Source organism: Homalodisca vitripennis, chromosome 5, assembly GCF_021130785.1.
Source record: "Homalodisca vitripennis isolate AUS2020 chromosome 5, UT_GWSS_2.1, whole genome shotgun sequence".
Taxonomy (NCBI): Eukaryota; Metazoa; Arthropoda; class Insecta; order Hemiptera; family Cicadellidae; genus Homalodisca; species Homalodisca vitripennis.
In genome coordinates this window covers 102,202,613-102,226,031 of record NC_060211.1, presented here as the reverse complement: position 1 = coordinate 102,226,031, position 23,419 = coordinate 102,202,613, and the positions used below count along the sequence as shown (strand labels likewise).

At 32.7% G+C, this 23,419-nt stretch overlaps 1 protein-coding gene across 2 annotated transcripts in view; it reads right to left on the bottom strand.

Annotated features, from left to right (window-relative positions):
- The window catches only part of LOC124362580 (phospholipase D1), an 84,948-nt gene that overhangs the window by 13,256 nt on the left and 48,273 nt on the right, over nucleotides 1–23,419 (bottom strand). Inside the window, exons 7-19 of one of the 2 annotated variants that reach the window (XM_046817214.1) lie at nucleotides 18,782–18,979; nucleotides 18,053–18,126; nucleotides 17,606–17,841; nucleotides 15,894–16,007; nucleotides 15,652–15,791; nucleotides 14,224–14,397; nucleotides 13,193–13,234; nucleotides 10,812–10,950; nucleotides 6,149–6,285; nucleotides 5,051–5,205; nucleotides 4,577–4,695; nucleotides 4,111–4,230; nucleotides 3,559–3,764 (exon numbers count right to left, since the gene is read on the bottom strand). In XM_046817214.1, coding sequence (XP_046673170.1) covers nucleotides 3,559–3,764; nucleotides 4,111–4,230; nucleotides 4,577–4,695; nucleotides 5,051–5,205; nucleotides 6,149–6,285; nucleotides 10,812–10,950; nucleotides 13,193–13,234; nucleotides 14,224–14,397; nucleotides 15,652–15,791; nucleotides 15,894–16,007; nucleotides 17,606–17,841; nucleotides 18,053–18,126; nucleotides 18,782–18,979 — 1,854 coding nt within the window. The remainder of the gene's footprint in view (nucleotides 1–3,558; nucleotides 3,765–4,110; nucleotides 4,231–4,576; nucleotides 4,696–5,050; nucleotides 5,206–6,148; nucleotides 6,286–10,811; nucleotides 10,951–13,192; nucleotides 13,235–14,223; nucleotides 14,398–15,651; nucleotides 15,792–15,893; nucleotides 16,008–17,605; nucleotides 17,842–18,052; nucleotides 18,127–18,781; nucleotides 18,980–23,419) is intronic. The other variant, XM_046817215.1, reaches the window with a different exon arrangement.

Below are 23,419 nucleotides of genomic sequence, written 5' to 3'. Positions count from 1 at the left end.
AAATAAACCAGTTGAGATACAAAAAGTTTATTATATAAATGTTAAAACTACAGCTTTTCTCTACTTTTCTACATATTCACCATACAAATTCAAGCACTTATCATATCTTTTAACAGTTTTTTAAATTCCGTCTTTGAAAAAATCTGCCGCCTGAGAACGTAGCTAACCTGTCACAGCGTTTTGAAGCTCTTCATCACTTGCAAACCTCTGATATGCAAGCCACCGCTTCATGTACGGGAAAAGATAGAAATCACTGGGAACCAGGTCCGGGCTGTAGGGGGAGTGGGTCAAAAACGTCTCATTTGAACTTTTCCAAAAGTTCTGTTGTTCTTTGAGCTGTATGAAAGCGGGCGTTGTCATGGACAAACACAACACCAGATGTCAGAAGACCATGACGCTTGTTTTGAATCGCTCGTCGTAGCCATTTTAAGGTTTCACAGTAATGATCCGAAAGTTACGAGATTGTGAAGCGACGGTTCTTGCGAATTTTCTCATCCACTTTGTTTACCCAGTCATCACTGACGAGAGATGGCCTACCACTCCGGTCTTCATCGTGAACGTTCGTTCTTCCATTTTTTAAAAAAACGAACCCATTGATGGACTACACCTTCCCTCATAGTGTTTGGGCCATACACCGCACTCAATTCACGATGAATTTCAGCTGCTGTGTAAATTTTCGACCACAGAAATCTTATTACACCACGTACTTCACACTTGGTGGGATTTTCTATCATGGCGCTCATGTTTTTACGTTGTAACAAGAGCACGCGCGATCGCACGATGCTCTCCCTTGCACAGCTAGAAGCGTACTGAACGGCTGCGCACACCGATGTGAGAATGGCGGCGCTAACCCCACTACTTATCGTGCCACACCCAAACGGCGGTTACTTTATGGACAACCCTCGTAAATATTGAGTTCCACTAGTCTGATTGTAACCCTTTGAAGACCAGACATTGTTATTTTTGGGTTGCCCAAAATGTTTTCCATGTAATTTAATTAATTGTCAGGTAACCTTAAAAAACAAGGATGAAAATGGAAATTTTGCTGATGTCCAGAAAAATATTGATATCTTCATTAGTTCTATGAAAATTAAATTAGATTTTTATTAAAGGTAAAGAAGTATATTTCTAATAAAACAATCTTTTGTAATAAAATACAAGATATATATTTTTATTATGTAAAAATATTTAATACGAGGATAAGTAAGAACGGTTTTATAATGGTTGAAGGAAAGCTTTTTGTTGAACTTAAATTGTATCACAAACTAAATTATGAACATTTATTCAAATCTCTACACAGCCACCATGAACATTCAAACATTTTTCATCATCAAAGAGCTCTGCGCCTAGCCGTTTAACTATTAGTTAAACAGTTAGTAACTATTTCTTTCAACATGTCTTCTACCAACAAGGTCTTCTACCAAGAAATTCCTTGAGTTTTGGAAAAAAATGATAGTCTGATGGTGCTGTCAGGGCTGTATGATGGATGATCCAGTAATTCTCAACGAAACTTGTCCAGCAACTTGACATGAGGCCGAGCATTGTTTGAAACAGAATGAAGCCGCCGAACAGCATACCTTGCCGGCGGTTTTGGATAGCACGCCTAAGCTTCAAAATGGTTTCACATTATCTCTCTGAATTTATTGTCATTCCTTGCAGCAGAGAGTCAATCAAAAGTATGATTTTTTGACCCCACAAAACTGTGGCCATGATTTTCCTTGTTAAAGGTTCTTGATTGAATTTCCGAAGCTTTGTTGGAGAATTTGGGTAATGCCACTCACTGGATTGACGTTTAATCTCCGGAGTGAGGCCCAACCCACGTCTCATCACCAGTCACAATTTTACTTAAGAATCATCAGTATCCTTGAGATAGTGCTCCAAAAAGGGCAAAGAATGTGCCATACACTTTGCTTTATGTTCTGCTAAAATTTTTGGCACCCATCTCACATACATTAAATTTTTTGTAATGAAGATTATCAGCAACAATATTATAAACTACAGACCTTGTGGAATTTCTGATGAGGTTTGCCAATAATACCTGTTTCCTAATCAACTTTTTGTGTCGTCTTCATTCATGACAGTAGGCCGTCCAGGTTGTTCTTCATCATGAACTTTTGTCCTTCCTTCAATAAAAAGCTTATACCATTTTCGCACCTTTCATCGTTCATTGCACTCTCATTTTAAACTTCATTGCGCTGCAATTGAATTTCAGCAGGATGAACTTTTTTGCATTTAAAAACCGAATTACTGGGAGCACTTATTAATCGGCAGGATTAATGATTGACATGGCGACAAACAAAGCAGTATAACCACGCAACCAATAATGACATAGACGTGAAACGTAATGGTGGTGACGTGGGGGACTGGCCAAGAGTAGCTGATCTCCAACAGATGTCATGTGACAGGATATGTGAGCACAATGCGCAATCGGTTCTTACTTTAAATATGATCATCGTCTTTTCTAAAATAATAGTTTTTATGAAAAAAAAAAATGTTAGTACTGAAAACCCTATACTTATAATGCATAATCATACCAAATTAGAAAATATTAAATGCCATTCACAGGCAAGATGGTTAACCCTTTGATTAGTAATCCTGCAACAAATTCGGGAGTACCCTTCATGGCATCCGCATTAATTCCGATGGCTGTGTGGGAAGTGCTATGGCGCTAAACAGTTTTCACAATAATGATTGTTTCGCATTGAATAATCTCTTGCTTGAATACAAATGTGATCTAGCAGAATAAATTAGAAACTGTTTCAAGTAGTTTTCGTCGTTCCCACTAGATTGCAGTTGTTCTATTATTTATTTATTTCAGACCCAATTAACGGTATTCAATCAGTTGTTGCAAATAATCAGCTGATTCTATTTCTGTTTGTGTAGTGAATACAGGTTGTAACCTCACTTTTATGGTACCGGTTGCCCTGATTGTAAACGTTTTGTTGTGTTTTACCGTGAGTAAAGAAACATGGTTGTTTGTGTAATAACTAATTTATGTAAAATGGTGCAAGAAAGACTTACAGACTAATTTTTGGCTAAGTTGCTCCCTTGAGACTTACTGGTCGGCATTTTCCTGCCACCATCCCTGCTACAGATAAGAAGGACAAGCCGAAGAGAGCATGCCATGTGTGCAGATAGACCAGCATCGGCGAGCAGCGGTGCCGGGATACAATGTGCCAGGATTGCAACGTTCCGCTTTGTGTGATTGACTGTTTTCGCGCCTTTCATATCATCAAAGATTTCTAAGGAGGGTTGTGTACTGTTACTATTTTGTACCTAACCTGTACCTTAGTATGTTTATGAGAAAATACTGAATATTTTATCTTATTCTCATATTTTGTAAATATAATAACTTTTGTGTATAGTTAGATTAGTTAAAAAAACTTAAAAACCGTTAAATTTGCTTGTTTATTCATAACACATCTACTGCAATAAACCAAAATCATCTAAAAAACAAAATAGAAAATAAAAAAAACTTATTTTTAGGGCCCTTTACTAAGAAAAAAACCCACCAGTCAAAGGGTTAACGTAATAAAGAAGTTAACATAGATTAGATACCTGTATGCTCGAAGAATACGCTTAAACAAAGTGTCACCAACTTGATTCCGGACTTGGAGAGATGCCAGTGTAATGAAGAACTGGTTCTCAATGTAAACATAACGTTTGGCCTTACTGATGACGTCCACATAAGCCTCGTGAATGCTGCCTTCCCACGTGTCTAGATCCATGAAGCCAGCTGACCAATGACTCACTGAGCGCACAATCTGCATTCAAACATCACTTTTCATCACATTTGGTATAACTGGATGTTTACTGGTTTACTGAACAATCGTTTGAGTTCATACACTCATTAACTTAAATATAATCTACTATGCAAGTATTCTGTATTTAAACATCACATTAATAAACATGACCAAATTGTATACTGAAAATAGTTCTCATCACAGTATTTAACATTTTCAACCCTAGATGTCTATGTTACTATACTGTACATTTAAATACCATTATCATGAATCTTCATGTGAGGCTGAGAGTGTTAAAAACATTTCTCAGTCACGCTGAAGTCACATTTTAATGGCAGCACTATTTTGTCTTAGTTGCTATACAAACCTGTGCTTTCACTCTGTAAGGCTTAACACTGGGCAACTCCATTATGGGAGCCAACTCTATATCTCGGTATGACTTCGGTACCAAGTATGGGTACAGAGGATTCAATTTGTTCTTCTCCAACTGAAAATTACAAAAAACTCATCACATTTCAAACAAATTCCCATTTTATGTACAATATAGCCTAATTGAGAAAAGTGTTAGTGGACGTAAATTGTAAACGTGGTGTCGATATAAAGCACAACCTATCTTTAATGTAACCGTTCTTCATGGTAGCATCAACGATAAGACAAGATTATGATTTGGAGCGATTTGTGAGTATAGATGAAGTACCAAATATTGTACTTTGAATTGTTTTGGTTTTTGTGCTACAATGATTAATTCAAGAGTCAGTTAGTCGTAGCAACTAAATATCAAGTTATCAAGTCTGTAATGTAACATGTTAAGCAAAATAAATAAAATGTAATACTTTGGTAGCATTCCAGCGCATGATGAAGTGTCTTGCCACATCTCGTGCAGCTGCTCCATGTACCACTACGCCAATGTCATGCCAAGGCATACGTGGTGTTGTATTTCTATCAACCAAGTCTGCAAATACAGAAGGAATTAAATAACTTTGCATTATGGTGGTTTAATTTGTTACAACAAATATACAATCATGTAATGCACTATTTGTAGTAGTGACACAATAAAGCTTTTAAATTAAGAAATACAATTTCACTTCACATTTACGTGTATGAATGGTGTACATTCAAATTTATATGTGTCTAAAAAATATTGAGTGTTAAAAATATGTACCATACTGTAGATTTATTTTGTATTATTAGTATTGATTGTATCATCTTACAAAGAAAGTGCCTATTAAAATTAAAAGACTACTGAACCAAATCACAGAAAGTTTAGTATTTAGTCATTATTATTACATTGCATTATTTGTTCTCACCTTGGTAAGGCCTATCCAGATTTGTAAAATCTTTGACAATAAAATTTGTGTAATCTTTTCCTATCCAAATCTTGGCATTTCCGGAAAGCCCAGCCATAGCATCTTCACTTGGATCTTCTATTTCTGTTGGTTCTGGAGTGTCACCTCCAGAGAATCTGAAAAATTATGACTGAAACTGTAATTTGTTAGTACATAAAAGAACTTAATCACACTATTAAATGAGGCAGGTTTATGCTTTGAAGAATACTTTAAGGTTTACCACACTACCACTAATTTTTATTTTAAGTAAATAATCACAAGTGATTAGGTTAATAAATATGATTTCTAATTGCAAACAAATAAAATTTTTACAAACATCTATATGCTGATAACTATTCTTATCATGTTTTTGTTATATCTCAGTATATCATCATTTTTAATACATACATATATATATATATATATATATATATATATATATATATATATATATATATATATAAAACAAATGAATGACTTTTTCTGCTGTTTTTTAAAAACTCAATTAAAAAAAATACTTGAAACCATACAGGAAAGACATGGAAATAACTGAAATGTAATTTAAATTACATCAAACAATGACTTAAAGCCACTTTCATCTTCATAATTAATTGTCATAATAAAAACCTTATTTACAACTTCAATTTCATCAACATTATCTTCATGAACAACATTTCTCATTTTATTTTTACACATCAATAATATTATTATTTATCTATAATAATAAAATGAAGAACATAAACAAACTCACAACAAAATTGAGTCTTAAAACAGATTACTTATTTATTGGTGAGTGTATGACAAAAGTAATTGTAGTTTTGCCATGAATTTAATCGTAGAACTTATTCTGTTATGTGACAAATGTTCATGGCTTATTCCTTTATAACAAATATAAAACAAAAGCTGAATGCATTTAAACAATTCTTATTCTCAGATGTCTAGTAAAACTGATCATTGGCAATGAAAGGGGTGTGCTTTAAAACAGATATAAAGACTTTTTCCCCTTATAGCTTTTTTTAATATCAAAACATAATTTTCTTTCTGAAAAACTCTCCTTATATATACACACAATTTACTAACATGTTTTGGTTGTCTGTGACGATTTCAGGCAGTGCTGTCGACTCATTAACCCTGTCGGTTTCATCTTTGTCTTTGTTCTCTGCATCCTCCTCACTTTCACTGTCAAAACTGAGGAATGATATCACGTTGTCCTTCATCTGCAACCATATATATTCACATGTATTAAACTGTTAGATTAGAAGTGGTTTTAGTTTTTCTTCCAGCCTATAATTAAATAAAGGCATGACAATTTATTATATTTTAACTATTGTAATTAATGCACTTTACTCATCAAGTTAACCCTTCAACGCGTTATTTTTTTTTTCATGGTCATACTCCCTCCTGCGTTGATTTTTCTGGCGGTTTTTTAGAGATTTTGTGTTTTATAAATAATATAAGCAAATTACCCAAGTTTATTATACTTCTATGTTGTTAGTGTTTAAAATTAGCCAAATTAAACAAAATTAACCTACTTTAGGTTAATTTCCCTAAAAGCTAGCTAACCTACAAACCATCCCCAACTCATGTTTATAAAACACAACAAATTGTTCCTGTCAAAACGGGATTTCCTTCTTCAAAACAATATAGTTAGCTTGTAAAACTAATAATAATAACTAAACAAAGGAACGTAAAAACACACAAAAATATGTCAGTTGAACATAACCATCACACTAACAATGACTGTAAACAACAACAAACGTAAGCTGACAAACGATCGGCTGCACGGCAATGACGTCGTCTTGAATGCAGCTGATTTCTCAGATATTTTTTCTAAAGATCGATTTTTCGAGATATCGACTCAATTAATCGAAGGTTTGAATCTTCTCCTTTCGATTGGTATACATTTTTCATTGAAAACATTCGATAGTCGTCTGTTACAGCTACAAAAATAACCGACTACTCCATGACGTACTCAGTACGGCAAAACGCGATCTCAAGTAAAAGTGTCATGACGTACCTAGTACGGCAAAACGCGTTGAAGGGTTAATATTATTAATATAAAAAATATCATGTTATTTTAATACAAAACACAAAATTATAAACCATGAATATAATACAGATATTATTACTCTAATACAGATAAAGTTTTGGCTCTATTATAGTAAATATTCATATACCAGAATAGTATAAGTAGCAATGTGTATAATCTATATGTATTACCATAATTTTACGACAGAGTGTTAAAGGAGAAGGACATTTCTGAAGTCAAAGGAGAAAATAATATTATGGACACACTAATTAATTTAATCAAGATCCCAAAGGATGACCTAACTTTTATGGGGTTTAAACACACAAAAGAGACTATGAACAGTCAGTTTTTAAGTTTTGCATTGAAAAGTTGAAAGGAACAGCCAGTAGCATTGAGTGTTCCCTTAGACAATGACAGAAGCATTGAATGTCCCCCTAGACAATGACAGAAGTATGAATTTCCCCCTAGACAACAACAAGAGCATTGAGTGTCTCCCTAGACAACAACAAGAGCATTGAGTGCCCCCCTAGACAATAAGAGAAGAACAATAATAATAATAACACAGTTTTTTTATGACTATGAGTGTGGAGTCGGTTAAACATATAAAATGAAAACAATGAGAGCTGTAACAAAGACTTAAAATTTTTCATCAGGTTTTTTGTACAGTGTGCCGAAACTGGAGTTTGCATTATTATACCAAAAAGAAAGATAAGATACTTCCTATATTTTCCAAATCTCCACAATTATTGAAAATACAAATCTGTGAATTTTTAATAGTAAACCTGTGTTACATAGTGTATGATTAAACGTTAGTTAAAAGAAAATTTGTTGTAAAAATATTACAATTTTTGGGATTTACAAAAAAAAACTGGTCTTTTATATGCTTATAAAAACAATAATCCTATCAAATTCTGAATCTCTATTGCATTTTGTTTAAAATTACATACCATGTATAACAGCTGTAACTCAAAGAACGTTAAACCTTGTGTATTAAAGCGTCATCTGACAGTCTTCTCCTCCACTAATAGACGGCAAATCACCTCCTCTACCAGACTACCTTCAATTGGCAGTGAGACGAGTGCATGACCAAGTTGTGTGCTTTGTTGAGGTTGTGGTTCTAGCATATTTACAGACCATATCACCTCAAGGACAAAGCATTGATAATCCCGTTTGTTTTCAGGGCATAGCATCACAGTTGTACAAAGTGTTAGGATTTTTGGGTGGAGATTTTTGAGTTAATAAGTTTAAACTATAAATAACTATCTTGGGTGTACTGGTTGAAATGGTTTGTTTTTCTTTTATACGTGTGTGATAATTGATTACTAACGAATTATGGATAAAGAAGGAGAACAACAGCGTCTGAGATTTCTAAAGAAAGTTTTTCTGATGCTCAATCATATAGTGATAAACGTTATAAACTTTCTAATCTAAAGGCCTAATTACAGACAAAATTTAGTTTTTTAGTAGCTTTATTTTCAAAATGGCTTCCTAAAAACTTTTAAGTGCAAATATCTTTAAAACTGCATATATTAAAAAGTCACAATTATTACATTTTAGTTATACAATTTAATTAAAAATCCAACAATACCAAGTTTAAGAAAATCAGTTTAAGAAAATCGGTTGATAAATAAGGGAGATAATGTGTTTATAAAAAGTCCATTACTAAACAACATTCACTATGATTATGTGACAGCACTGTTTGTGAGCAACAACAATCAGCTGTTTTAATTTTAGCTGCTCTAATCAGCTGATTGTAATATTACATTGTTGAACAGTGGCCATAATATTGTTATCTACTGCAGGATTTAGGTTTATTTTGATGAACACATATGAAAATAAAAATGTTTATAATCTACAAAATAATAACTTTATTTAAATATGGCTGCTAATTAATCCTTTTTTTATTAAGAATACTGTAGTACAAAATCAAATTTGGACATTTGGGGTAAACTCTACAGACATGGTTTAAGATGTGCGATCAAACCAACTATAGAAATATTGAACACTGATTGTTAAATATTGGACTTCTGGTTGGTTTATAACTTCCAGTTGAATCCACATTGGGCACAGCAAAAACTTAAATTAGGGCAACCTAATGGATGTCCAGGATCGGCACATCACTAACCGCAAATGTGAAGATCTGGGGTTGAAGGGTAGTTTGATAGATCTAGTCTACTGTGGGAGATGACTCTATGGGTCAAAGGTTCTTGATAGCCTAGACGTAATGGTGTGCCACCCCCTGCCAGTCTTGACTGGAAGGGCTGGTTCAGACTTCCCCTTCTTCTGAGAGGACATGACTGACATTAATGCTATAAATTCTTCCTTATGGATCTTGACAAGAGGTGGCCCCTACCCTGAACCTTACTCATTCAGAATATCCTGTCACTCTGGAAGCAGCGTAAAGGACCTTTTAGGACTAGGTGCAATTTCTAAGCTTCTTGTCCTAACAAGAAAAAAAAAATTGTGGGTTTTGCCCAACTAATACCCGGAGAATGGCCAAGTACTTTTGTTACTACTGTTTCGAAGCAATATTCCATCGATCCAGCTACCTGGTCAGGGATGCAGATAACAAGTATCAAGTATTTGAGGAAACCCAGAGACAATAATACTTTGATTTGAGTGTATCAGAAAAGAGTAAACCTACAAAAAACTATATTTAAAAAATTTTAATGTTAGTGTCATGGTAAGTGTGTACCATAAACATGGTTTAAACATACATTTGAATTTTACTAATTTTACCTGTGGTCGTCCCATGGGTAACAGACGAAATGTTAGAAACGACGCAAATTACTAGAACAATGGCATTCTAGGGTTAATGTAAAAACTTATGAAGAAGAAATAGTTTTAACATTTAAAGCACTTCACTATCTCTAACCGTTTTTTCAGCAAGAGCTTGGAATTTTTTTCAGTGTAGAAAATTAAATCATACCAGTATTATTGTTAACAACTCCATAGTCATATAAGGTCTAATGATTTAAGGACAAACAATACCTGTGTGGAAGAATAAAACAAAGTGTATAGAACAGAACACTTACTGACAGAGAAAATGTTTACTTCTAACAATGTAGTCACAGCTCTTCATAAATATATATCTCTAAAATTTTTGGGAAATCAACCGGGAACAATGAATGCATGGGATGTTAAGCATTGTAAAATTTAAAAAATCCCACGGGAATCGCGCCCTGTGTATTGATCTGCATGTATGGAACATTTTTAATCAGGATTCATGTTGTAATACATTTAACATAATCGTTTTTAAGCAGTATTATGATTAAGAGTATTGTACTTTTTATCATTAAAATTTAAAATTCTCATTTTAATACTATTTATTTATAGTATGAACAGTATTATACTGGTCTTACTTACAACCTGTAAATTAAACTAAACTTTATAATACTTAGCTAACTCCACATAAATTTAAGATTCCATAACTACTTTGTAATTAAAATATCAGATTTTTTACTATTTACTTAAAAAACTACTCAAATAGTAGGCTTTGTATTGACCTAAACAATCTGTGCATATCCTCTTCAGCTCGGACTTCATATTTTCAGGAGATGGTTGGTTGACAACGTTACCATTAGAGGCTCCCAAATGTGTACATACCCTCTACAGTATGTTCCTCCTCTCCAGATCAGGGGTGTCAGCCTTCATGTTCTCAGGAGACGGCTGGTTGACAATGTTACTATTAGAGGCTCCCAAATGTGTACATACCCTCTCTAGTATGTTCCTCCTCTCCAGTTCAGGGGTGTCAGCTTTCATGTTCTCAGGGGATGGCTGGTTGACAATGTTACCATTAGAGGCTCCCAAATCAACCTCATCCATACCCGACGTGTCCACTGGCATGTCTGGACTGTAGGGGACATATAGATTTCATGAAGCAATCAACTGGTCCATAAAACATTTCTATAATACATGAACTAAAGTACAGTAAGTTGAATTTAGAATATTAAGATGGATGTTTTTTAAGTAAGGGGTATTGTGTTGTTTATTCCTGTAGTTCAGACAAGTGTATTAATAAGTGTGTGTGTCGTCTCCAGGCATCCCTTGCAAATAAGTACGATCCATTTCAATCATGTTGTTAATCTATGCATTTCACTCTGCGTCTTTAAAATGTTCAAGATTAATGAATTGTCCACCATGTGTGCGAGATACGATCAATGATGTTTATGAATGCAAGAAAAATCGTAGCTGAAAAAAATCATTGACAGCTTTGTCACATTTATAGTAATGATGAGTGAAGGTAAAGTGCAAAAATGTTAGAGTTCAAAGGTTAGTCATGAAAATGTTCATGACAGATAAAAGCTTAGACCAACCATCCGTAATCACTGGAGACTTGGTAAATGCAATTGAAATGAAAATTTATGAGGACAGAATAATTACAATAACCAGTCTCTCCAAGAAATTTCCTTGAGTGTCTAAGTCTGTCCTGTATAAAATTGTGTCAAAAACATAATATTCAGATATTTGTGCTCTCTGTAGGTATCCAAACTTCTCACAAACGACTACAACAAAATTTATTCCTCGTTTTGTTTTGTGACTAAGAAGTGGATGAAATGTTCAGTCAAATTGTCAACAGGACATGGATTATGGGTATTCCATATTATCCCAGAATTCAAGCAACAGCCTATGGCAGCATACAATCTCTCCTGTCAAGGTCATAGCCAAACAAATGTTGAATTAACACAAAATCTGATAACCGTCTGTCTGGGGACAGATCATTTTTTACTACTGGATTTTATACCACAAGGAATACAGAACACAGAAACCTACTTCACAACATTGTCCAAGCTGCGGTTCTGAACAAAAAAAAATAGGTGACAAAGGACATCTTGCTCCTCCACAACAATGCAAGGCCTCACACTTCTATCCAGACACAGGAACTCTGTTCCTTTCACACATTCCTAAGGTCTGTCTGTCAATCTGGTCGAGTTTATCACGGACAAAATCATAAAAAGCTTTTTTAACAAAGAACTTGTTAATTCTAAAATATACAGTTAGTTATTATGTACTTTCATGCAACAATAAATGTCGATAAACAATGTTCAGATTGAACAGTATTGGGAAAACTACTCTTTCAGCTGGGAATTTTTGGATCAGCAGCTGTATAGTAATGACCCTGCACCTAGAACATTATCATTGCAGGAAGTGTGTGAACAAAGATAAAGAAATGAAATTAGCCATGGAATCCTGACTGTCAAAGTAAATAACAAAATGTCTTTAAAAGGGAATTAAAAACTTAGTTTTAAGATATGACAAGTGTCTCAATAAACAGGGCAATAATGTAGAAAAATATTTAATTGTGTAAATAAATGTTTTGAAAAATGTCTTGGTATTAAAAATGACCATTACTTAACAATATTCTGCACATATAAAACATGTATTATTGTATAACTCAAATAAATATATTTATGATCAAAATAAAATTTCTTACAATAAAAACTAACATAAAATTCAAAATACAAACTATTTTTTTATGAATACTTAAATAATATTAACAAATTAAATACCAAAAATTTAATTTAATTGTACATATATTAACAATAGTTTACAAAAGTATGTCATTAAATACAGAAGTGTTTAAATTTTTTTATCTTGAACTCTAATAGAAGGATTAAAGTTGTAAAATTGATTACTCATAATTCAATAAAGAAACATTTCAAGAATTACATTTTTAACAGTTTACAGGCAATGTACTATTTAATACACATTACTGTTGTATTGTATTATAGAACCTTTAAATCAAAGACCATAAACTATCAAGAGTCACGTATATTGTAGCAATGTGCCAAATCATAATTTAGGCAAATATTATTGAAAGAACTGAAATATTTCAATACTAAATTACAACCAGACAGAGATAATGATTTATCTTTTTTTAAGGAAAATTAAACTACAAATTGAATAATTCTCATTTGACTATACTATTTAATGCAAAGATAAACACTACAATGGTATCAAAACGTTATTAATATCTTAAGAAAGTAGAAAGTTAGAGATTTTATTTTCCACTACACCTGTCAGTGCTGAGGTGTGAGGTGTGAGCATAATTACAGTTAGCTATGGTGGCTGAGGCAGTGACAAGGCATGCTTACATGGTGTTAATCTTGAGCGGTGGGAGTAACGGTTTCACCTTCCTGGCGAACAGAACACTCTCTTACTAACATGCATTACGTGCTTAGTCTTGTAGCACCACGTTCTGAGCAACAGAATTAGTAATCTGAGTTCATGCTATTGTGTTGGAAAACTGTCACAGTTACAAGTTATAGCTAATTGCATTAGTGCTTAAATAATGTAAAAGTATATTATATCACTATTTATGATACTGGTTCGTTTACAATCAATTCTTACAAGAACAGGTAATGAAAATTTGTTAGAATGAATGAAAGGAGACATATTAGGAGAAATCAACATAAAGCAGTATTATACAACTTAGTTCATAAATAAAATATTCTTAACTTTGATTGAACTGATAACCCTGCCCTTAAAATTCTTAAACTTTACTATTACTTGAAAGCAAATCAATTATGAAAAAGTCAGTGAACTTACGCCTATTCCTGTAGTCTCAACGTTTTAAACACACTATAATGAACCATGTGCTAAAATAAATTATAAAATTTAATCATGTCAAAGAATATCAATAAAAAAACTTTTGCTTGTGTTCAAGATTGTTACATGATATTAATAGTACAATATCAAGTACAAATAGGTAAATTGTTCACCCTCAAACCAATGAAAGAATTGACTGGAAATATCAAATGAATATAATGTGAAGAAAAAAATAATACTTAATTTCTAGAAATTATGTATTATTTTTTGTTCTTATCTAGATAAATAAGTCTTTCATATTAGGGTAAGCTGAATTCTGTGAAGCTGTGTCAGTGAATTATTGCACTCATATGAAAAGTTAGAAAATTAAATTTAGAGAACTTCAAGTATTTAATGCCAATAGATTACCATCTAAAACTCATGTTACAATGTACAGGATTAAGTAACATTTATATTAATTAATAGAATAACATATTAATGAAAGCGTGAATAATTATGAACTTTGTTTAGTTGAAAAATAAATTAATCTAAAGAAAGATAAGAAAAGCAGGACGTTAATCCGTATTGTTCAGTGTACCTGGAGTCTGGCAGGGTGGGAGAGCTGGCCAGCCTCACTCCCAGGGTGTTATTGGTGGCCTTGGCGAGTTGGAGAAGAGCCGGAGCAGCAGATTTGTAGACGTGGCTCGAAGTGTGGATGCGGTTGATCAAACCATTACTCTGCCCCGTCGACACACTTCCCAGATCTGTCAGTCTAGTCAAGTTTATGGACAAAATCATAAAATAAAGCTTTCTTAATCAAGAACTTGTCAATTCTAAAATATTAATATAGTCGTTTACTTTGATGCACCAATAAACTGCAACAACTAACATCCAGATTGAACAGCCCAAGTTTCCATGTTCACACCCATCATCAAAATGCAATTGAGATATAACTCAGGTTTAGAGATTTCTGTTGTCCTTTGTAAATCCAACTAAATTTATTCATTAAACTTAAAAACATGACATTTTAATTACAATAAAATACTTGAACTACAAATTTCATACAGTGAAAACCAGAATATTTGTATAAGAATATAAATCCTCAAGTTAAAGCCAAATTAAACCTAAAAGAGAAAACGTTAAGTTTATGTAAAGTGTTAAGGACAACACAGTCTCACACAGCTGTGGTTAATTAAGATGAAAACTATCATAGAAGAAAATCTAGCATATTCTGATTACATCATACTAACAAAACCAAAAATAATAATTATATTATGATCTCATAACTGCAAGTACAGTACATAGAACATTTCAATACCATCTACAGGGTTAATAAACAGTCTGGGGATCCCGTATTAGTAGTGTAACAGCTCACACTATAAAAACTAAACGTCATGAGTTCATAGGAACGTTAAAAAATTGTTATTAGATATATTTTCTTTCCTTTATTGGTAGCATTAAAAAATACGGGTTACAAAGAAATCTATATTTTCCTAGTTCATAAACTTTATGAACAACTTAAAAATGAGAAGTTCTTAAAATTTAAAATTTTTAACTGCTCCAAAATATTACTTATGCTTATGTTGTAAGTAGTTAATTCTGACTTATAAAATTTTCAATTGTTCGCCATTTTGTTCTGGATTAAAATAGAGACTTATAGTTTGCGTTTTCAGGACATTTTTGAGTCACTCCTAAAATCCCCCATTTTGGGTTTGTGAACAAAGTAGTAATTACACCAAAAAAGTACTTCATAACATGACGTAAAGGTGTGTAGAATTTAGTTTTTCTAGTGTAGGCTGTTACAATATTAATAGGGGGCTCCAGACTTTTTATTAACCCTGTATACTGCCACAGCAACCCATTAATGTTTGCACCAAACAAAAATTAATATCTTTTAGAATGTATATTTTATTTAGACTGTTTTAGCTGGAATAATGAGATTAAAACTTATGTAAATGGTGTCATAATTATAATCACAGAGGTATTACACATAGACACAGATAATTAGTACAATGTTCCCACTGACCGGTGCTCGTGTGTGTCCCAGCGACCATAGCAGAGATCGATGCCTCCCAGGAAAGCCACGGACTGGTCCACAACCACAATCTTCTCGTGGTGGGCCCAGAGGAACACTCCCGCTTTGGCGTGGTCTGGATGTCGAAGAACCTATACATCATCAGTCACTGACCAAGACTGCTATGTAATACCACAGTGTCTTTGTAAAAGACTACAATCTTTATCAACAAGTCCATGAAAAGTATTTTGTACCTTGATATTCCCTGGATGACATCCGACAAGTCGCTGCTTGCTGTAATAGCTATTGATTCCCAAAGCCAGCTCCACCTCTTTATACAGCATCACAAACACTTTCACACCTTGAGCCTAAACATATAAACGTTGAGGTTAGGACTGCATTAGGAAAATCTAATACAGACTTATTTTTATAGCAGGAATAGAAAGAACCAAGTTCGATAACGCAGAATTTTAGTTAACCTTTGAGTAGATTTAAGAGCCAAGGAAACTTTTATTGGAGGCATTTTTGGAAAGTGTCAAAGTTGCTAACTAGGTCAGCGATACAATTTTTTGCTGTCAGTAACAAATATTGACACACAACACCTCAAATAAAGTCAACAAAGTTTTCAATAAAATCCACAAATTATTTTATTAAACCGTTTGTAGTCTTGTATAACTAAAGCATCCACCTGAGTCACTGCAAATATTTTCTTTTTGTATTGAGTTGAAGTATTCTGTTACATACTGTTGTTATTTGTATAATATAGACATTACTATCTCAATAATCATATTAATCACCTAAAGAATGACCTAGAAAGCTACGTGAGTATTTTGTCATATTTTAACCCTTTTGAGACCAGAAACAAAAAATTATTGTCCCAAAGTTGTACATCACCATTTTATGTATATACCCCAAAACTTCATAGACCTTTACCAAGCAAATTGTAAAAAATATTACTAGAACCCAATAGAGGTAGAAACTTTTTGTTACTATGTGTGTTTTTATTTTGTCCTGTATCTTGTTTTGTATAAGTGTACCACATTTTATTAAATCAATAAAAAAAGAAATTTGTTATTTTGTACTATCAAACATCCAAAAATATAGATAAGATACATCAACCGTTATGAAAATTAGAATATAAAATTAAAACAATAAAGTTCAAGAAATGTCATAGAAATTTTACATTTTTTTATAAAATCTTCATGTTTTTGTTAAAAAAACTAAAATAATTTTTCTCTGGGTGTGTTTGAGTAATAAATACTCCATAATTAATTTCCATATTTTAGTCACGTTTGTATTATCACCCACTAAGTAATGACCACACTGTATAGAATAAATTACTCTTTTAAAAATCGCCTACACTACTATTTAGGCGATGTACAGCACACCATGTCAGTGCCAGCATAATTTCTACCATTGTTTGATACCTGTTTACAAGTATAATCATCAATGCAAATAAAGGTGAAATTGTGGTTATGTAAACACTGAATTTGAGTAACATTAAATTTTTAGTGTTTATATTCTCTAAATGGGGTAGTGGAAAACTAAATATATCAAACTGGCCAGAAGGCTACAGACAGTCTGAAGTGAAAAATTATCTGTAGTTGCTATATTAATAGCAATCTTAAAAGAGTTATTCTTATAATAGGGGTGCCTAATTTCACTACCTCTAAATCTCAATTAAATGATGTTTTATTTATACGAAATATTTTACAGATTATTAATAAACTGTAAGGTGTTTTATTACGCTGCTGTTCATGCTTATCAGTAGAACATATCTTATATATGTGTAAAAATATTATGTAAGATATTGTCATTGTATGGTTGTAAAATAAAATATTTTTCTTTGTTATAAACTAAAATTACCCTTTTTATAATACTCATTATTATTAATGATTTAAACTGTGAGAACTCATTGAGTTAATAAGTGAACAGGTAATACTCTATAGTGTAGTAAACCACTAACAGCCTTCCGCTGCAGTATCTTGTCCAGCCTCCAGTGATCACCCTCTATAGCTGGCCGCTTCATGTATATCTCAGGGCTAAGCCACCAATCTGCGATGAAGATCTCCTCCTTGGCACGTTCCAGTGCATCCGCCACTGCGCTCATGTAGTCACATCCGTCCACGAACCACGAGGCCATCGTCTCTATGCGAAACGGTGCAAACGAGTGGTAGCGGTTGCTTCGGATGAAGTCACTGTCTATTTATTAAAATATTATTAGTAGTCTTACAATAATAAAACATTTTGATTTCAAGACTGTATTAGATTAAAATATACTTTAAAAATGTTTATTTAGTAGCATAATAAAGTCATATTTAAGCATACAAGTAAACTCGGATGTATTTTAATACAGAATCAGATTAGTATAATTAATAATTGTATAAATAACACACTAACTATGTTAACTCACTATGAGCATTTTCTCTAATGTAAGTCATCCACTCTTGGGTTGTTCGGCGAGTTGGACATTTTATAACAATATGCCTGAAAATATAACAGTAAAATTAGATTCTTATTTGATTTAAATTAAACACTTTACTATTATAACTTTTAATGACAATAATATTAATTAATAAAAAGAAACTGATAAGCTACATTCAATTTGCAAAATTATGGAAACAAAAAATCTGAGAAAATGAAACATATATAATTTTTAAAGATTAAAGTAACCAAGAGACCATTTAGAATGGATGAAAAAGTACAAATATATTGTCCAATTTGTGATTTTAATGACACTTTTGAGGATTGAAATTCCCTTACAAGAAGTGTATTTTAATATTTACAAATAAATTCCTTTGATGCTATGAAAAGCAGCAGAATTACATGACATTTGGTCAATATTTTTTTCAAAGCATGTTTTTATTAAAAATACTATAAATCCCCTAACTTTTATAGTTATTCCATATCTTGAGACACATACAGTAAACATGCTGATATGTTTCCCATAAGCTATTGTTAAGATTCCAAACTATCTTATTGGTAATTTATGATGCATAGTCCCTACAAATAGTGTTAGTAAAAAATTAACCAAGAAATTTACACGAGTAAAGCATAAATAGACAAAACTAAAAAGACACAACTGTATGAATCACTTATTCATAAAATACAGTGAAATAAAGGTAATCGATTAATATAGTACCTGCTTAAATTGATGATGTGTAATCCTCTCCTGAGTCCAGTGGAGAAAATACCAGACGACACCTCAAAATTAGTATCATACAAAATAACACATTTGACCATGCCATCCCTAGGTCTGATGTAGGCTATGAAGGTGTCCCTGACAACTAGCCAACGTCGCCGCCACGACCCGCACACGTCACTGCACACATAGTTACACCTGCAACATATAGAAAAATAAAAATTTTGCAATACAATAGTCACTTATTGGCTGAGCGCTAGCAAAGTCTATCTATCTGTCCGCATGATATTTTGAAAACCTATAGACTTGAAATTATAAATCAGAATAATTTATTAGCCACATAAATATTTAATTCAAAAATACATAAGCAAGTCTTAAATTTTAACACAACTTTAAATTCTTAGATATATCTTAAAAGTCTAAGATTATACACTTTCTATTCATAAACTCCTAGATAGAGTAAAAAGCATTTTTTTAACAGAAATTCCTCAACTCTTATCTTAAAACTAGTGTTGTTAAGCTGTCTTATCTCTAGAGGAATTTTATATAGGCATTTACTAGACATAATGAGTGGGCTCTGATTAGTCTTGTGGAGTCTAGTTTGAGGCATGGCAACCAAAGGCTTAAATCAAGTTTTGTAAGTATGGATCTCACCTATTTGTTGTACCCTGTCTCCATTTTTCTGTGCATAAATCAACATTGGAGAATATACAATGAAAACAAGGTTAGTAGTCCAAAATCTTGAAATAAATTTCTACAGTATTCAAACTGTGTAACTCCAGCTATAGTATGAATCACTTTTATCTGAACAAGAAATATAGTCTGTGCATGTACAGACTACCCCATGCTATCAACCCATACATCATATGAGATTGGAACAGGCCACAGTTAGCTTGGTGGAGGCCATTCTGATACAACTCACTACACAGACACTTCAGAGCATAAATACTGCTACTCAGCTTCTTTTTGAGGCCATTTATGTGGTAACCAGTTAATCATTCACCTGGGATCTAAGGTGAATCCTAGAAATTTTGGAGGACTATCAACCGGACCAGATTTCTCTTTAATTCCAAAAAGAACAGTGGAAGTTTTTTCTTCATTTAAAACCAATTCATTAGCAGTCAACCAATTTTGAACAAAGTTATGATTAAATTTTGCTAATGCCAATGCTTGACTGCTAATCTTTTGTGTGTTGATGATGGTAGCATCATCTGCATACAGGATGACCTCCATTGGATCCCTTAAACTTAGGTCATTAACCATTACTATAAAATGTAAAAGCCCAAGCACGAATCCCTGGGGCACTCCTCAATTTAAAGACAAAAGGTAAGACGCCTTATTATTTAAGAAGACATATTGAACTCTACTTCCTACAAAGCATTCAAAAAGCATAAGTGAGACATTTTTTATATTTAAATATTTTAAATTATGAAGAAGGAAGCTAACATGATACATGAAGCTTCACTTCTATATGAGGAACACTATCTTCAATGATGGTGCGTGTCACTCCATGGAATTTGGCTGAGCATTAGCAAATATTTTTTGCATTAGTCTTATGGGTAACTATGATGACAATGAGAAAATATTACAATAAATAAATTTGTAAACAAGCTGAGTATACTCATGTGAGATTATAACATCTTACACATTAACATATTTACAGTAAATAGATATTATTTTTTTGAGTGGAATTTCAATGTTAGAATTCGGTGACAAGATCTAAATGCAGTGCACCCTTGAGTTATATTACCATTCCTACGTCACCAAAACTTTTTATTATTTATATACTGCTATGAAAACACAGGTGAGTAATGAAACTGCTATGAGTAAAAATTTTAAAATATGACTGCATCATGTGGCAAGGTATCTTGATAAAGATCATCTGAAGACTTAACATTTTTCACTAAACTTCATTTCTACACAGAAAAGAATGAGTTTTATGATACGTGGATGTCCAACCATGACCTTTAGTGAAGTCTATCATTTAGAAGACTGACACAATTTATTTCATTTCTGTCTGCTGGGGGGATGGACATTTTTTTCTGGATGATGTCTATGTCTATATGGCTGTGAGACATCTCAAGAATGAAATGAGCTATAGATTTGAAATTTTGTTTGCAATCTCAACCAAGCCTGTTGGTGTGGCATACTCCTATATTGTATCCTCATTAACAATAACGCCAAACATTTCTCATATAAAAATATATCATTCAAATACAAAATACAAAAATATTTCACTAAAACAAGTTTTTAATTTGTTTACAACAATCTACCTTTCATCTTGTCATTTCAGATTCTGATACTACACCAAAATGTCTAGACTAACCAAACGTAACTCATTAATACAAAAAATACAATACATATTTTATAATAGTAATGCTACACAAAATATAAATAACATTTTAAAATTATTTTATATAAGGTATTCATGTATAAACTATCACAGCCTAATAAAATAAAACAAACAGATATACAAACTATTTACCCAAAACAGTCATATGCCAGTCTTATAAATTATTTAAATATTATTTTGAATAAAGTTCTTAGCGGTCTGGTATGCATAGAAAATTTCAGAAAATGTACTATAGTACATTACAAAGAATATTATCAGTACGGTATAATGTTTATTGCTAGCAAGGTGGGTGGAGTACAGTTTTACAGTTACACTTTTAACATTCAAATTACATTAAAACAGTTGTTTTAATTAATTTTTTGTAACAATCATAGGCAATGTCAGTCTATATTAGACATTTCTTTTTATGGCACCTGAAAATTTAGTTACACCCAACTTTGTTCATGTAACATATATATACAGATTTTAAGTCAACCCAATGAAATAAAATCTACACAAATGTACCTAGTAGCATATGTGCATACATTCATTTTTTGTAACAAAGATCTTTCACATTGCTTAAAACTTGTTAATTTTGTCCCGCGAAACCGTAACATATATCCAAGATTACAGGTTACTAAAAATACCAAGCAACAGTTACCAAACTTGGATGACAGTACAGCTGACAGCAATAGGTGATGTATGAACATCAAGTTTGTCAAAGGGAAATAATTTCTCATGCAGAAACTATTTGGCTAACAAAAGTGAACATCTCTGTACACTGATTTATTATTGACAAAGATAAACATTGCTGGAGACTTGAATCTACTAAATAATTCTTAGAGCCTGCTATGGGCAGTTGGTAGGTTTATTATATAAATTTTTATTTCTGCACATAAATCATATCAAGAATGTCTGAGATGTAATTTTGGGCTCTTGTACTATCTACTGCCACTGCAAACATTACTACACACGATCGACTGCCTCCTGAATCCAAAACGTCAATCATCCTGACCTTGAAGTTGACTTGTCATGCCCTCAGAGACACTTACCCACCATCAGGTACAGGTATATTCTTAACTTCACATGCTGCAACAATGAAGGTTGTTCGCCAAACATTACAACCATCTGTTTCTGTAGAATATTGTAATAAACTGATGTAAATAGAAAATACTATATCTGTGTGGGCTAACACCCTTTTCAAGAAGATTGGATCCATTACCCTCCTTGGCTTAACCCTGTTTCTTGAAAAGAAAAAGATGTTACACTTCCTGTATAGAAATATCCTGTTTACTCATTATTACTGTACCCCGTTCTCAATGTAAGGAGCCACATAATGCTTCAATAAATCAATACCCATCCAGTTATTAGTCTATGTTAATATCTGTTTTGGTTAAATCTATTGAACCATAAGGCGTATGGAGTTTATAAAATGATTTTAATCCTAGAGCTCTGTCTCCTTATCACCTGGTTTGTATTACATAGAATGGCCATTCCAATTTTTATTATAACCACACAATGTGTCACGTAACAGGCTTAACCGAGGTTCAATGCAAAATTTCAAGTCTATGGCTCATTTCATTATTGACAGGTAGAACAACAGACAATCTTACAGAAAAGAAATGTTTATATCCGCTAGCAAACAAAAGTGAAATTGTATCAGCCTACTGAGTGATAGGCTTCAACGACGCTTCGCCAAATTCTTAAGTTCAACATGCAACATCATAGAACTCATTCTTGTCTACAAAGAAATGGTTTCACGCAAAATTTAAAGTCTACAGAAATCTTTCTCGAGACATCTTGCCAAATGATAAATTCACATTTTTGTTAATTACATCGGGTTTCATATTAGTGTTTAAATAATAATAAAACTGTCTACACACCAAGTCACTATAAATTGATGGTGGATGTATTGGAATAATTAAACTACATGTGTTAATATGTCACATGTTAAAATCTCTAATGGAATATACAGAGTTTGTTTACAAATTTATTTATTCTGCTATTTTCTTGTCATAATGGTTAGTCATAGTCATAGTCATAGTCATAGTCATATTTCTTTATTAACATATTCTTCAAGAACAGTAATAGAGTCACAATGTTAACAAATTACATAATTGATATTAATAAATAATCAATACAAGATGTCAGAGCCTCCAATCTTCCTTGTTTACTTCTGTGAATTCTTCGATGGTGTATATTGGGTGGTCCACCAGGAAGTTGTGAAGACATCTTTTCAAGGCAGCTCCCTTGAGGTTTTTCACAGCTTGTGGCAGGAGGTTCCTCAGCTTCCTACCAATGTAGGA